Below are 11,508 nucleotides of genomic sequence, written 5' to 3' on the forward strand. Positions count from 1 at the left end.
AATAAATTACAAGTGAAAAGAAAGCCTACTGTTGAGGAGGTTATGGAGAAAATTACCATTTAATGTTATTTATTGAGGTTATGTTGATTGAGACTGACGTTTTTCTGCGATATGGCTTTATTTTTATACTTTTGTATTTTTGAAAATTACTTTTGTAATAAAAATTGTTCAACTGATAGGCATTTATTTTTTTTACTACCCCAGGTTAATTTTACTACTGGTTGTTCAAGAAGTAAACATGGTAAACTACTGTTATCTAACAAAATATTTTTTAGCAGAATGATAATTACTCCAAAAGTCACAGAATCACCGATTTTTTCGAACCTTCTCCTCATCTCTGCGTTCTATCATATTTTGCTTTTTCAAAAAGTTGTCTGACTTTCTTTGTGAATATAAAACATCTTCGTATAGTTGATTAGAGTTTTAGATTACAGATTAGTTGAAGTCAAACTCTCAACGTCTGAACTTTTCACGTTGAAAGTTATCAATCATAAGTGAATATATTTGTAGCAAATCATGGAATGTTTGGGCTATACATTGTTTAAATTTTTAGGCACTCAAAAAAATTGTATCTGCTGTAACGGAAGCAAAACCACTCGGAGAGTCATCAACTTCTGAAGCAAGCTCTTCCAAACCTGTCACGAATATCTCACATCTCGTTAAAAGAAAAAGAAAACTTGATGAAATAACAGACGAGAAAGAGAGCGTAGATGACAGACCCGCTAAGAAATAGTGTTTTAGTTTCATGTCTTTTCAAATCATTATAATCATTTCTGGGATATTTCCTTCAGTACAAGAAGTATTTTCAGTTGTGTATTATTTATTGGATGTGAGATTTTACTTGATACTTTTAATGACCACAATAAAACCACTTTTTCATTTTTACAGTTGTATTTTGTTGGACCTTCACAAAATGTTTCAATTTATTGGCTCGTATAGTTCTTTTTCCAGTTTCTTTCGGTACCATAAATTTGCGGATAGTTGCAGAATTCTCATTATAAGTATAACCCTCAGAACTGAAAAAAAAGGAAAAATGTTAGTATTTAAGGTGGCTTCAAGTACTAGTCGAATTATATAGAGAGTTTAGGATATGAAAATGTATCCATTTCATTTTCTTCAGCAGTCGGACTTTGATTACAATAAACCAAGATCCAAAACAAGTACTTTGCCCAAACACCAGAAATGCAGCACTCTTTTTGACATGAGATACACCAATCAACTAGGCGTCTTCAAGAGATATAGCTCACTAATTCCTAACTCTAAAATTAGTCTATAACTAACAGGATACAAATAATGTAAACTTTCATGGCCAGAGATAACTGTGTGAAAGATATTTTCCGGTTTTTTGGCCGTGGTCTGCAGGTTTTTATGGCAGTTCTCCAAGGCGTGTTGTGGTCTTGGAATACTGTGTATTATTCGAAACGAATAGTATCATTTTGATGTATCCTTGTTGTTTCCAAATGTTCCCCAAGGGATCATGTGAAGATCAGTGGTCTCAGTAGAGAAGCAATCGAAGACTATATCCAAATTGATAAAAATCTGCATGGAACTGAATTGCTTTCAGTGCAATAATTGTTTTTACAGGCAGCATGATGGCACAGCAATAGGAATAGAAGTTAAGCAAATTTAAACTGAAAGTAAAAGAGGAGGTAGGCACAGGACCTTCTTTCAACTCACATTCCTCAAAGGTATGTTCCTATCGTGTCTAAAAATTACCACAATCATTCCTCTACATAAAGAAGGCGATCTTGACAACACGGCTAATATTAGTCCAATTGCTTTGCTACCCGTCTTGTCTGCATCCTTCCTCGATAAATACAATAAAATACATTTATTCCAGTTTGCCTTTCAGTCTTCAAAAGGTACACAAGGTGCTATATTTTCACTTCTGGAAAACCGGTTCACCAATCTTAATGAAAGAGAATCTGCGGCGGCCATTGTGTAGACCACATGCTACTTAGTCGCAAGCTAGAAGTTTATGGATTTAGAGAATCTGCATTACTTTGGTTTGAGACGTACCTTTCTCATCGGCGGCAGAATGTTCTATCAGATGGAATTTCATCAGAGAAACGTTTCATTGGCAGTGGGGTCCCACAAGGTTCCGTTTTGGGATCGGCGTTGTTTCTCATTAATGTCAATGACTTAATTCATGTGGACATAAGTGATAAATTCACATGTTTTGCTGATGACACCACTGTCCTCTGGCATAGCAATACCGCCTCAAATTTACTTGATCAAATCATCGTCGACATAAGAAGGGTGAAAGAGTGGTGTGATTTCAATCTTTTATCATTCAATATCGACAAAACAGATGTGGTTACGTTTAGATGTAACATAGGAAAAGTACTATTGGAAAATGTTAAAATTGAAAATTTGAAGAAAAACAAATTTTTGGGGCTCTTCATTGATAATAATCTGAAATTTGATTCCCATGTTGACTACTTATGTAAAATACTAGCAGCAGGATGTCATGCAGTGATAGTTGTTGAAGGAGAGTTAGATACTACTATTACAAAATCAGTTTATTTTGTACAAATTGAGTCCTGTATACGTTATGGAATTTGTTTCTGGGGAAATTGTGCATAATTTCGTTTCAATATGGTATTTTCTCTACAAAAAAGATCCATCAGATATTTATGCAAGGCTAGCTACAGGGATTCATGCCGCCCATTATTTGTGAAGCAAAAAATTCTGACCTTAGTATGTCTTGTTATTTTGGAAACAGTGTGTTTTATCCACAAAAAATATAAAATCAATTTAATACCACCCCTACTTATAGTACACGTCAGTCTTACTTCCCTTCCCACACCTAATCTAGCTCTTACATAAAATTCTATTATTTTCAATAATTATTTAATCAATAGAAGTTATTTAATCACCTTCCCATTGATTTGAGACGAATATATAATGAAAAGAAATTCAGACAGAAAGTGAAATAATTCCTTATTGGGAGGCTCTATTATAGTGGGACGAATTCCACCAAGGCTCTATCGAGTAATTGGCATGTAGCCTAATGTAAACAAGTTATTTTAATCCACACAAAATGGCTATCAATGTTCATTACGAAGCATTATATATTTGCATTTCAATTTTAATATATTCATGTATTTATATTTGTATCTGTTCAGCTGGGTTTAATATTGTCTCTCTTGTCTCTAAGCATTATTTTATAGTTTATATTTGTTGATTTAATGTTCCATATACACGTTTTAATTCATTAGACTTTGCCAATAAGATGTTTAGATCTTTTGTAATAAAGCATATTTTGATTTGATTTGATTTGATCTCCGAATATTGAGTTTACATTTGTTATTGAAAACAACTCTTATTGTTATTGACAACAACTCTTGGATATCTTATTGATTAGATGTAACCAGGGTAAAACCAGTGTAAAGTAAATCAACGCATTTTTCGACGTTGCTTTCCGAAATTTCGTTCCGGAGATTTTAGCCTCGGATATGAGTCCCAAAGTGGTCAACCTACAATAATCCGGAACTGGGCGTCAGCTTCCATGCGATTTTGTTGGTTTAAAACGTATCGGAAACTTTTGAACAACAGAACAGAACGACAGAAATTTTCACTTTACGAGGTCTGTTCTTCTTTGCTTTTGCGCAACCAAAACGATTTTTTTTTGGATGGGATCGTCACGTGTGATGAACTGTGGATTCTCTATAAAGGTGACGTTCAGGACAGTGGTTGAACACAGATAAGCTACTCAGGCACCAAAAGCGGAAACCCACCAGAAAAAGATCATGGTTAACTATAAAGTGGACAGCGGCGGACACTATAACTTTCTGCTACCCGGCCAAACCATCACAGCTGAGTCCTATTGTGAAAAAATCGACGAAACGTACCGAAAATTGCATCAGCAGCAGCCAGCAACAGAAGAGGCAATCCTGCTCCACGACAACGCTCGTCCGCACGTTTCACAAATCAACGTCCGAAAATTGAACGAATTGAGCATCGAAGTTCGGCCTCACCCACCATACTACTCAGACCTCTTGCCAACCGACTGTCATTTTTCCAAACACTCCGATAACATCTGTATCTGTAGAGTAGGGAGAGTGAGTGTAGGCCCACAGCACTTAGGCCATATGTGACCCATTGTACATCCTCTCAAGGAGTTGTCCTCCTAGGTCATCGTCCATCCTGTCCTTTCCAGGAAGGTGGACCGGTCTCGTAGAGACATCTCCTTTATATCGGCAGATGTAGGCCAAGACTTGCCGAACTCACACTCTCTTATTGACGATAACTCCGGACATTCGCATAGGACATGCCTGACAGTTTCATCTTCCTGTTCACACATCCTGCATAGAGGTGTGTCTACTAGCCTTATATTGTTGGGGTTGTTTCCTTAGTTGACAATGGCCAGTCAGAATCCTACTGTTAAGCGTAGATTTTTCCTGGTTATCGCCAGATATTTCTTCGGCGTCAGCTTCCCAGGGTCGCCCAGAGTGATCCTGGCAAGATTGGATCCTTTGATTTCATTCCACCTCTTTAGGGATTGAGCATGGGGGAATGTTTGGCGAGTTCCATAATTGTCAATGTCATCAGGCCGTAGGTGCCACTGGGTTCTAAAATTTTTAGTCCAGCCGCTTCCTTGCTTAAAGAGTCGGCAATGCGATTACGTTTACTCCTGTCGTCTCCTTTAGCCCATCTCAGGATAATGTTATTATCTACCGAGGATTTGGCTAAATCTTGGTGGCACTCTAGTACTAGCCCTGAGGTAACACGTTGTCTGTTCAAGGCTAATAGGGCTTGTCTGCTATCAGTGCAGATTGTTATGTTTTTGCCGGAAATTTCTTTCCTGGTTATTTATTTTGTGGCGATTGAGATACCAGACAGTTTTGTTTGGACCACGCTGGTATTTTTTTCATTCCCCACTTAATCCTTAGGCTTAGTGATCTGGAGTACACTCTACATCCTGAGCCTTTGGTTTTTGAGCCGTATGTATATATGCGTATTGCATTTGTAGCATCTGACTCAGTGTTCTGTTTTATTTGTATTTTTCAGGGTTTATTAAACACAAACCTGGGTTCAATTGCATTACTGGTTGCCTGCACTGGTTGCGCAGTACGCGCTTCTCGCCAGAGGCTCAGCCTCAATTGACCCATCCCTACTTCGAGGTTTACACCAGACGTGCGCAATCGTAACATGGCCATTAACGCAACCTCTTTAACGTACTGGTCCAGAGGGGTAAGACGGTTAGACCAGTTATTAATTCCATTGCCGCAGTTGGTGTTGTTCTCATGGCTCCTCTGATGTTTAAAAAAGTCAGTCGCTTTGGATGGCCGGTGGTTGTGGAATTTTCGGTCTCCATGCAATGGCTCCGTACGTTAACATAGGTCTTATTATTGCAGTGTAGATCCAGGTCACCACACGGGGTGAAAGACTCCATGCGCGTCCCACGGTCCTCCGACATTGCTCATAAGCCACATATGCTCTTTTTGTTCTACTCTGTAGGTGAGGGTTCCATGTTAGCTTCCTGTCGAGGATGGTAAGGTATTTCACCTCTTCAGAGAAGTTTAGTTTGGTAATTACTTGTTTTTGTTATTCAATAAATGAAAGAAAGAATCTGTGAATACACTACGAAATAATAATCTTGAAGAGAACCTCACCTAGTCCTAAAGCAGTTGTGGATAAAGCAATCCAGGGTAGTGCAGTTGTATGCCTGACATGTTTCAAAACTGCCGCCATCCGTGACAAACTCTTATAGTGATTATAATAAAGGCCATAGAGTGCCGCCAAAATCCAAGGAAATATTAGAGCAACGTTTCGCTGAAAATTATTTCTAATTATATCTCAGAACGAATGGAAAGAAGTCAGAGATTACAGTAGCCAGTCCTTTATGAAGCATCCAAGCTGCAAATGATACCAGAAGTACATCTTGAATATTGAATGAGAATGAAATACCTGAAACAAATTCAATCAACACGAAATTCTTTTTGTAGTTATAGCTTTCTTGTAATGGATATAAAAATGAATAATTAATTGAAGTTGTCCGACAATGTTTCATGGTGCATTTCATTGGTTCAGACTTGCATTGTCTAACACGATATGAAACGATTTTGAAATCCCTGAAAGAATCTATAAAAAATTAAAAAGATTACCTGAAAATAATATAATATTAAGCAAAAAACTGAAATTACAATGAAATAAAATACAAGCAACACCCAAAAATAAAAATATTGAACTATTAACACGAGATGAAAATTACAAAAAAAATATTGACAAGAAATGAAAAATAAAAATTAAAAGATTCCAAACCAAATTACTAGACCCATTTGGTGTCGGTCCTCTTCACCAATTCGTCTAAGAATGGAAATTATCTTCCTATGTTCCTATCTTATACTCCTTCCTTCAAGTTAGTGAGAGAGGAATTCGTGAGAAACATAGAAAGTTTAGTTTATAGCTATTTCTTTTGGACATATTCTGGCCCGTCTTTGAATTGCTTGCGTGCGATCGAAAATTTTGTTTTTCACCTATTCACTGTGTCTGCACCGTCCATGACAAAGAATAATTCTTAGAATAATTCTAAATTGATATTTATTTCTCATAAAATTTGTAAACATATCTTTAAACACAAAAGTCCCATAATGAGGTTCTTTTAAAAAGAGTTGGTTCATTTAATTTTCATTTATATGGGAGTTTCACAAGTATTCATTAGTTATTGTACTTACCAGTTACATTTGCACTGAAATCGATTTTGGCTGCTGAAAATACCGAGGAGAACAACCATAAAGACGAGATCAACAACTTGGATGATTTTTGTTCCAAAGGATTAGCCTTCAAAACACTATCTGGATAATTGGGTGGAGTTTTTATGACTATTGTGCTGGAGCTCATATCGAATTTGGAATAAGATGATAAAATAATACGTTTACACTAATTCATTTTGAAAACGTCACTCAGACAAACAAAGCAAACTTCATAATCTTCCGCAAAATTGTCAGTGTCAAAAGTACCTCATGAAAACTATTTTAAAAACTAATTTAATTTCAAGCCGAAATGTAATTCAGTTCGAACTTTGGAAACCATTATGAAAATTCCATTTCACACATTACTTGGACCACTGTTGAAGAGAAATCACAAAACCATCAAAGTTTTTTGTGCCCATCCAGCGTTGAGATTTGCACCGTTTTATGTAGCTATTTTAGGGATCCTCGGTGTGGTATGCAAAATATATGTTATTTACACCAAATTTTTGGTCATGATATTAATTTCAGATTCTCAGTATTTTTGACATAGTACGAATAATAAAATGTGGACCGGTATTACCAGGGTTTCTTTGGAGGGAAAGATTGAAGAGTGGAACATTCATCACCCCGGAAGCTGAAAGAGATGCTAAATTAATATGTCTTGTGTTATCTGCGGAGTATTATTTCTTTCTGCTTGTTGGTCTGTTGACTGTAAGGAGAATTTATCAAAATTTAAACAATAATAACTCGTGATGTTTTAGGGTAATCCTATTTTCTTCCTACCGTTCCTGTTACTCTATTCTGTGATCATTTTGTTGGAAGCCTTTATATTCGTCATCAAAGCTTTCGTGGAGGGAATAGATTTCAAGAAATATGGACTCGTCATGTCAATGTTTATGATATACAACTGGATGTCGGTATTCTGTGTTTTTTGTCGGATGGTCACTGGTTGTGATGTGTAGAAATAAAAGTGAAAATTTCCAATTTAGTAATGCTTTTTTGTTTGTTCGAAAGCTGCCAAGAAGTTGGTTTCTCTAACATTTACTGAAACAATGATTATGGAGCGAATTTATTCACGGTTTACTTATGACAAAAATCTTTAAATGGGTTTGTTGATTTTTTCGTGAATCAGAAGAAATAGATGAGATTACTACATTCAACGATGAATTATTTAATTTTTTGTTGGGAATGACCAACTATTTTTATTTTTTATTGACCAAATATTTGTTTTTATCAGGGCCGTCGCCATGGGGGGGTGGGGGGAGCCTCCCCCCTGCTTTTTCGACTTGGGAAAAAGTTGGGGAAAGTTGAGAAATTTTCGGCTGTGAAGATAGAAAAAAATAATAGTGAAATAATTAATGAAAATTAAAAAAAAATGAGAGAAAAGAAAGGGAGAGGTAATAAGAAAAGGGAAAGAACCTGGAGAAGGTTGGGATTTCCCAACATGCATAACTTGGAGATCCCATATTTTGAAATTTTGAGTTGTTTGAAAACTTCAAAAAAGTTTAATTTCTCCCAAGTAAGAGAACAGTCCTGAACAGTCCACAAATTTTGAAGTGACAATTTTACAAAATTCCCAGCTTTTCGCTGTTTTTTCGACTTGGAAAAGTTGGGATATTTCGGGCCGTGACGATAGAAAAAATAATAGTAGAAAACAATAAGCACAATATTATTTAAGTGTTGTTTCCTTTCATTTGTATTGAATATTCCTATACATGGTGGTTATGGTGGAAGACCAAGGACCTTGGTCCAAAGTAGAATAATTCCCATTATTATTTTCATAACTACCGAAATTTATTTTTGTTTGTGCATACCCTAACGGGCATAAGCATTCAGCCAATCTTTGGATAGCTAAGTAAGAAAATTAATATATTATAGTAGTAACTAATCCCTCGGCTTTCATTTTTACGAAAGTTGGTAAATTTTGCTGGTGGGGGTTGGGAAAATTTGGATTCCCTCGCTACGGCCTGGTTTTTATTAACAAATAACAACGGTGACCTATAGTGGTTGAATGATCGAAACATTCTCAGGTGATTTTTAATGAATGTAACCCTTTTCAACAAAAAAAAAGATATGAGAAGAGAGAATAATAGATAAAAAATATCAGAGTATTATTTGATTGAAATCAAGTGAGTATAAGGCAATATTTCAGTCATTTTGCTGGATGGAACATATTTTTGAAATAAATTATGGGTACTTGAAGAGAATTTGAATGTTGAGGTCGTAATTTTGGGTTCAAAGTCGAAATTTCGAGTTTAAAGTGAACATTTCGAGTCTTAATTTCTATTTTCTAATCTAACTTTTGAAATTGAAATCGAAGTTTCTAGTTTAAATTCGAAAAGTCGAAATTTTGAATAAAGTCGGAATTTTGAGTTGAAGGAATTTGGAAATTGAAGTCGAATTTTGGGTTCAAAGTTGGAATTTTGAGAGTAAGTCGAAATTTCGAGTTCAGTTCAGAATTTCGAGTTTAAAGTGGAAATTTTGAAATGAAAGTCTCAGTTTCTATTTTCAAATCGCAATTTTGAATTCGAAAGCAAAATTTCAAGTTTGAATTCGAAATTTTGGAATCAAAGTCGAAATTTCGAAAATTATGTTGGAATTTTGTGTTTGAAGGAATTTGAAAATTAAAGTCGAATTTTGGGTTGAAAGTCGGAATTTTGAGAATAAGATCCAGATTGAAGTCGAAATTTCGAGTTCAGTCAGAATTTCGAATTTAAAGTGAAAATTTTGGAATCAATGTCTCACTTTCTGTTTTCATATCGAAATGTCAAAATTGAAATCGAAATTTCAAGTTTGAATTCTAAATTTTGGGATCAAAGTCGATATTTCGAATATAAAGTCGGAATTTAGAGATTGAAGTCTGAATTTCGAATTATATGTCGATATTTCGAGATTGAAGTAGGAATTTCTAGTTTCAATTAAAAATTTCGAGATCAAAATCGAAATTTCCAGTTTAGATTCATAATTCAATCGGAATCTCGAGTTTTCTTTCAAAGTTTAGAGATTAAAGTCGATATGTTGAGTTTAAAGTGGACATTTTGGGTTCAAAGTCGGAATTTTGAGAAGAAGATCCAAATTTTAAGATAAAAGTCGGAATTTGAAGTTTGAAGCTGAAATTTCGACTTCAAAGTCAGAATTGCGAATTTAAAGTCGCATTTTCGAGATTAAAGTCGAAATTTCTAGTTTTGAATGGAAATTTTGAGATCAAAATCTTGGGAATTAAATCATAATTTCGAATTTTCATTCAAAATTTTGCGATCGAAGTCAAAATGTCGAGTTGGAAGTGGACATTTTGGGTTTCAAGTTGAAATTTTTAGATTGAGATACAAATTTTAAGATTAAAGTCTAAATTTGATCATTGAAGCCGATATTTCGACTTCAAGGTCGCAATTTTGAATTTAAAGTCTAACTTTTGAGATTAAAGTCGAAATTTCTAGATTCGAATAGAAATTTCAAAATTGAAATTGAAATTTCGAGTTTGAATAAAAATTTTGAGATTGAAGTCAAAATTTTCAGTGAGTTGCAATTGCGGGTTGGAATTTGAAACTTCAAGTCAGAATTTCGAGTTAAAAGTCGGAATTTAGAGATTGAAGTCGAAATTCAAAGTTATAACTCGAAATTTCGAATTCAGAATCGAAATTTTGTGTTTCAATTTGATCAAGAATTTTAAAAAACTATTTAATTGAACTTTCTGAATATGCAGGCGTACTTTTCATCGTTCCGCAACTATTACATCTTGAAAAACTCCAATAGTTCATCTGCTAATAGATTCCTAGAAAACATTTATCAATATATTTGTGGGTGAATGCCTAGAAAACATTTTTAAATATGTTTAAGGGTGATGTTGTTCCATTCAACATCAACTTCAAATTCATGGAAAATGTGGCAACCCTGTTTACGATTTCTCCTCTATCCCAACATCGACAGCCTGCAATTCGGAAACTGTAGATGGAAAAGTGTAGTTAAATTCCCACTATTAGCTAGACTTGTCTCGCTATTTTTGGCTTCAAAATATATTACAAGGAGTTTGAAGGTGAACTGCTCCAAATGAGACGACACCCAGTATGTTTATGTACAGCTTTTCATTATCTAATAGTTTTGAGAAGATGAGGGTGCACATTTAGAGACTGTGATAAAATTAGTATTTCTTCAATCAATTGTTTATGAATTCAAATCCAAAATTACGATTTTCAATTCGAGATTTCGACTTTGAACTCGAGATTATGACTTTAAGTCGATATTACGACTTCAATCTGAAGATTTCGACTTCAATCTCGAAATTCCTACTTTGAAGTTGATATTTTGACCAATCGAAATTTCGACTTTCAACTAAAAATTCTGACTTCAATTTAAAAACTCAAAATTTTTAGTTTGATGTGTGAAATTATAAAACAACGATAAAAATAAAAACAACAATAAAAATTAATTGGCGCCCCGAGGCGACTTAATTGATTCCAGTGGCGCATTTGCTTTTTCAGCTGCAGGAAAACCCGGAAAAACCTGCACCACCACATCGTCTGAAGATCTTGATCTGCCAATGTCCTCTCTCTCATAAAATGAAATGTAGGGTGTCTCCAGAGGCTCCAATGAGTTCAATACATCGCCAGAACACTTCGTGACACAACTATCGTCAATATCGTCAAAATGACAATAGAAATATAAATGAAAAAAAAAGTTGAAAAATAAAAACAATATATTGGAAAATAGATTTTGAATCAAGCTACTACACGACGTGTTGAGTGTTAGTATCCAAAATCGTTTTCCGGTAATAACTGTTAGTTAGTAGTTATATACTGATAGCATTTGATGA

At 34.9% G+C, this 11,508-nt stretch overlaps 4 protein-coding genes across 4 annotated transcripts in view; 2 read left to right on the forward strand and 2 right to left on the reverse strand.

The window, feature by feature from the left end:
- Nasp (Nuclear autoantigenic sperm protein) overlaps positions 1 to 883 on the forward strand; it is a 92,168-nt gene extending 91,285 nt beyond the window's left edge. The window contains exon 5 of the mRNA XM_023159844.2: positions 554 to 883. Coding sequence (XP_023015612.2) covers positions 554 to 733 — 180 coding nt within the window. The 3' untranslated portion in view covers positions 734 to 883. The remainder of the gene's footprint in view (positions 1 to 553) is intronic.
- The window catches only part of LOC111505089 (uncharacterized), a 312,186-nt gene that overhangs the window by 212,536 nt on the left and 88,142 nt on the right, over positions 1 to 11,508 (reverse strand). The gene's annotated exons all lie outside the window — the stretch shown is intronic.
- On the reverse strand, positions 873 to 6,846 carry LOC111505091 (uncharacterized). Its single transcript, XM_074179963.1, has 4 exons — positions 6,681 to 6,846; positions 5,834 to 5,913; positions 5,619 to 5,778; positions 873 to 1,016 (listed from the first exon to the last, which is right to left on the reverse strand). The coding sequence occupies exons 1-4, from the start codon at positions 6,844 to 6,846 to the stop codon at positions 919 to 921; spliced, it is 504 nt and encodes a 167-aa protein (XP_074036064.1). The 3' UTR covers positions 873 to 918.
- On the forward strand, positions 7,038 to 7,686 carry LOC111505090 (uncharacterized). The gene is made up of 3 exons (XM_023159839.2): positions 7,038 to 7,171; positions 7,227 to 7,409; positions 7,460 to 7,686. Exons 1-3 carry the CDS (start codon positions 7,040 to 7,042, stop codon positions 7,658 to 7,660), a joined length of 516 nt encoding a protein of 171 aa, XP_023015607.1. The 5' UTR covers positions 7,038 to 7,039; the 3' UTR covers positions 7,661 to 7,686.

Source organism: Leptinotarsa decemlineata, unplaced genomic scaffold (genome assembly GCF_025532065.1).
Source record: "Leptinotarsa decemlineata unplaced genomic scaffold, Ldec_3_MD MMD2_tig00026282_RagTag_RagTag, whole genome shotgun sequence".
Lineage (NCBI taxonomy): Eukaryota > Metazoa > Arthropoda > Insecta > Coleoptera > Chrysomelidae > Leptinotarsa > Leptinotarsa decemlineata.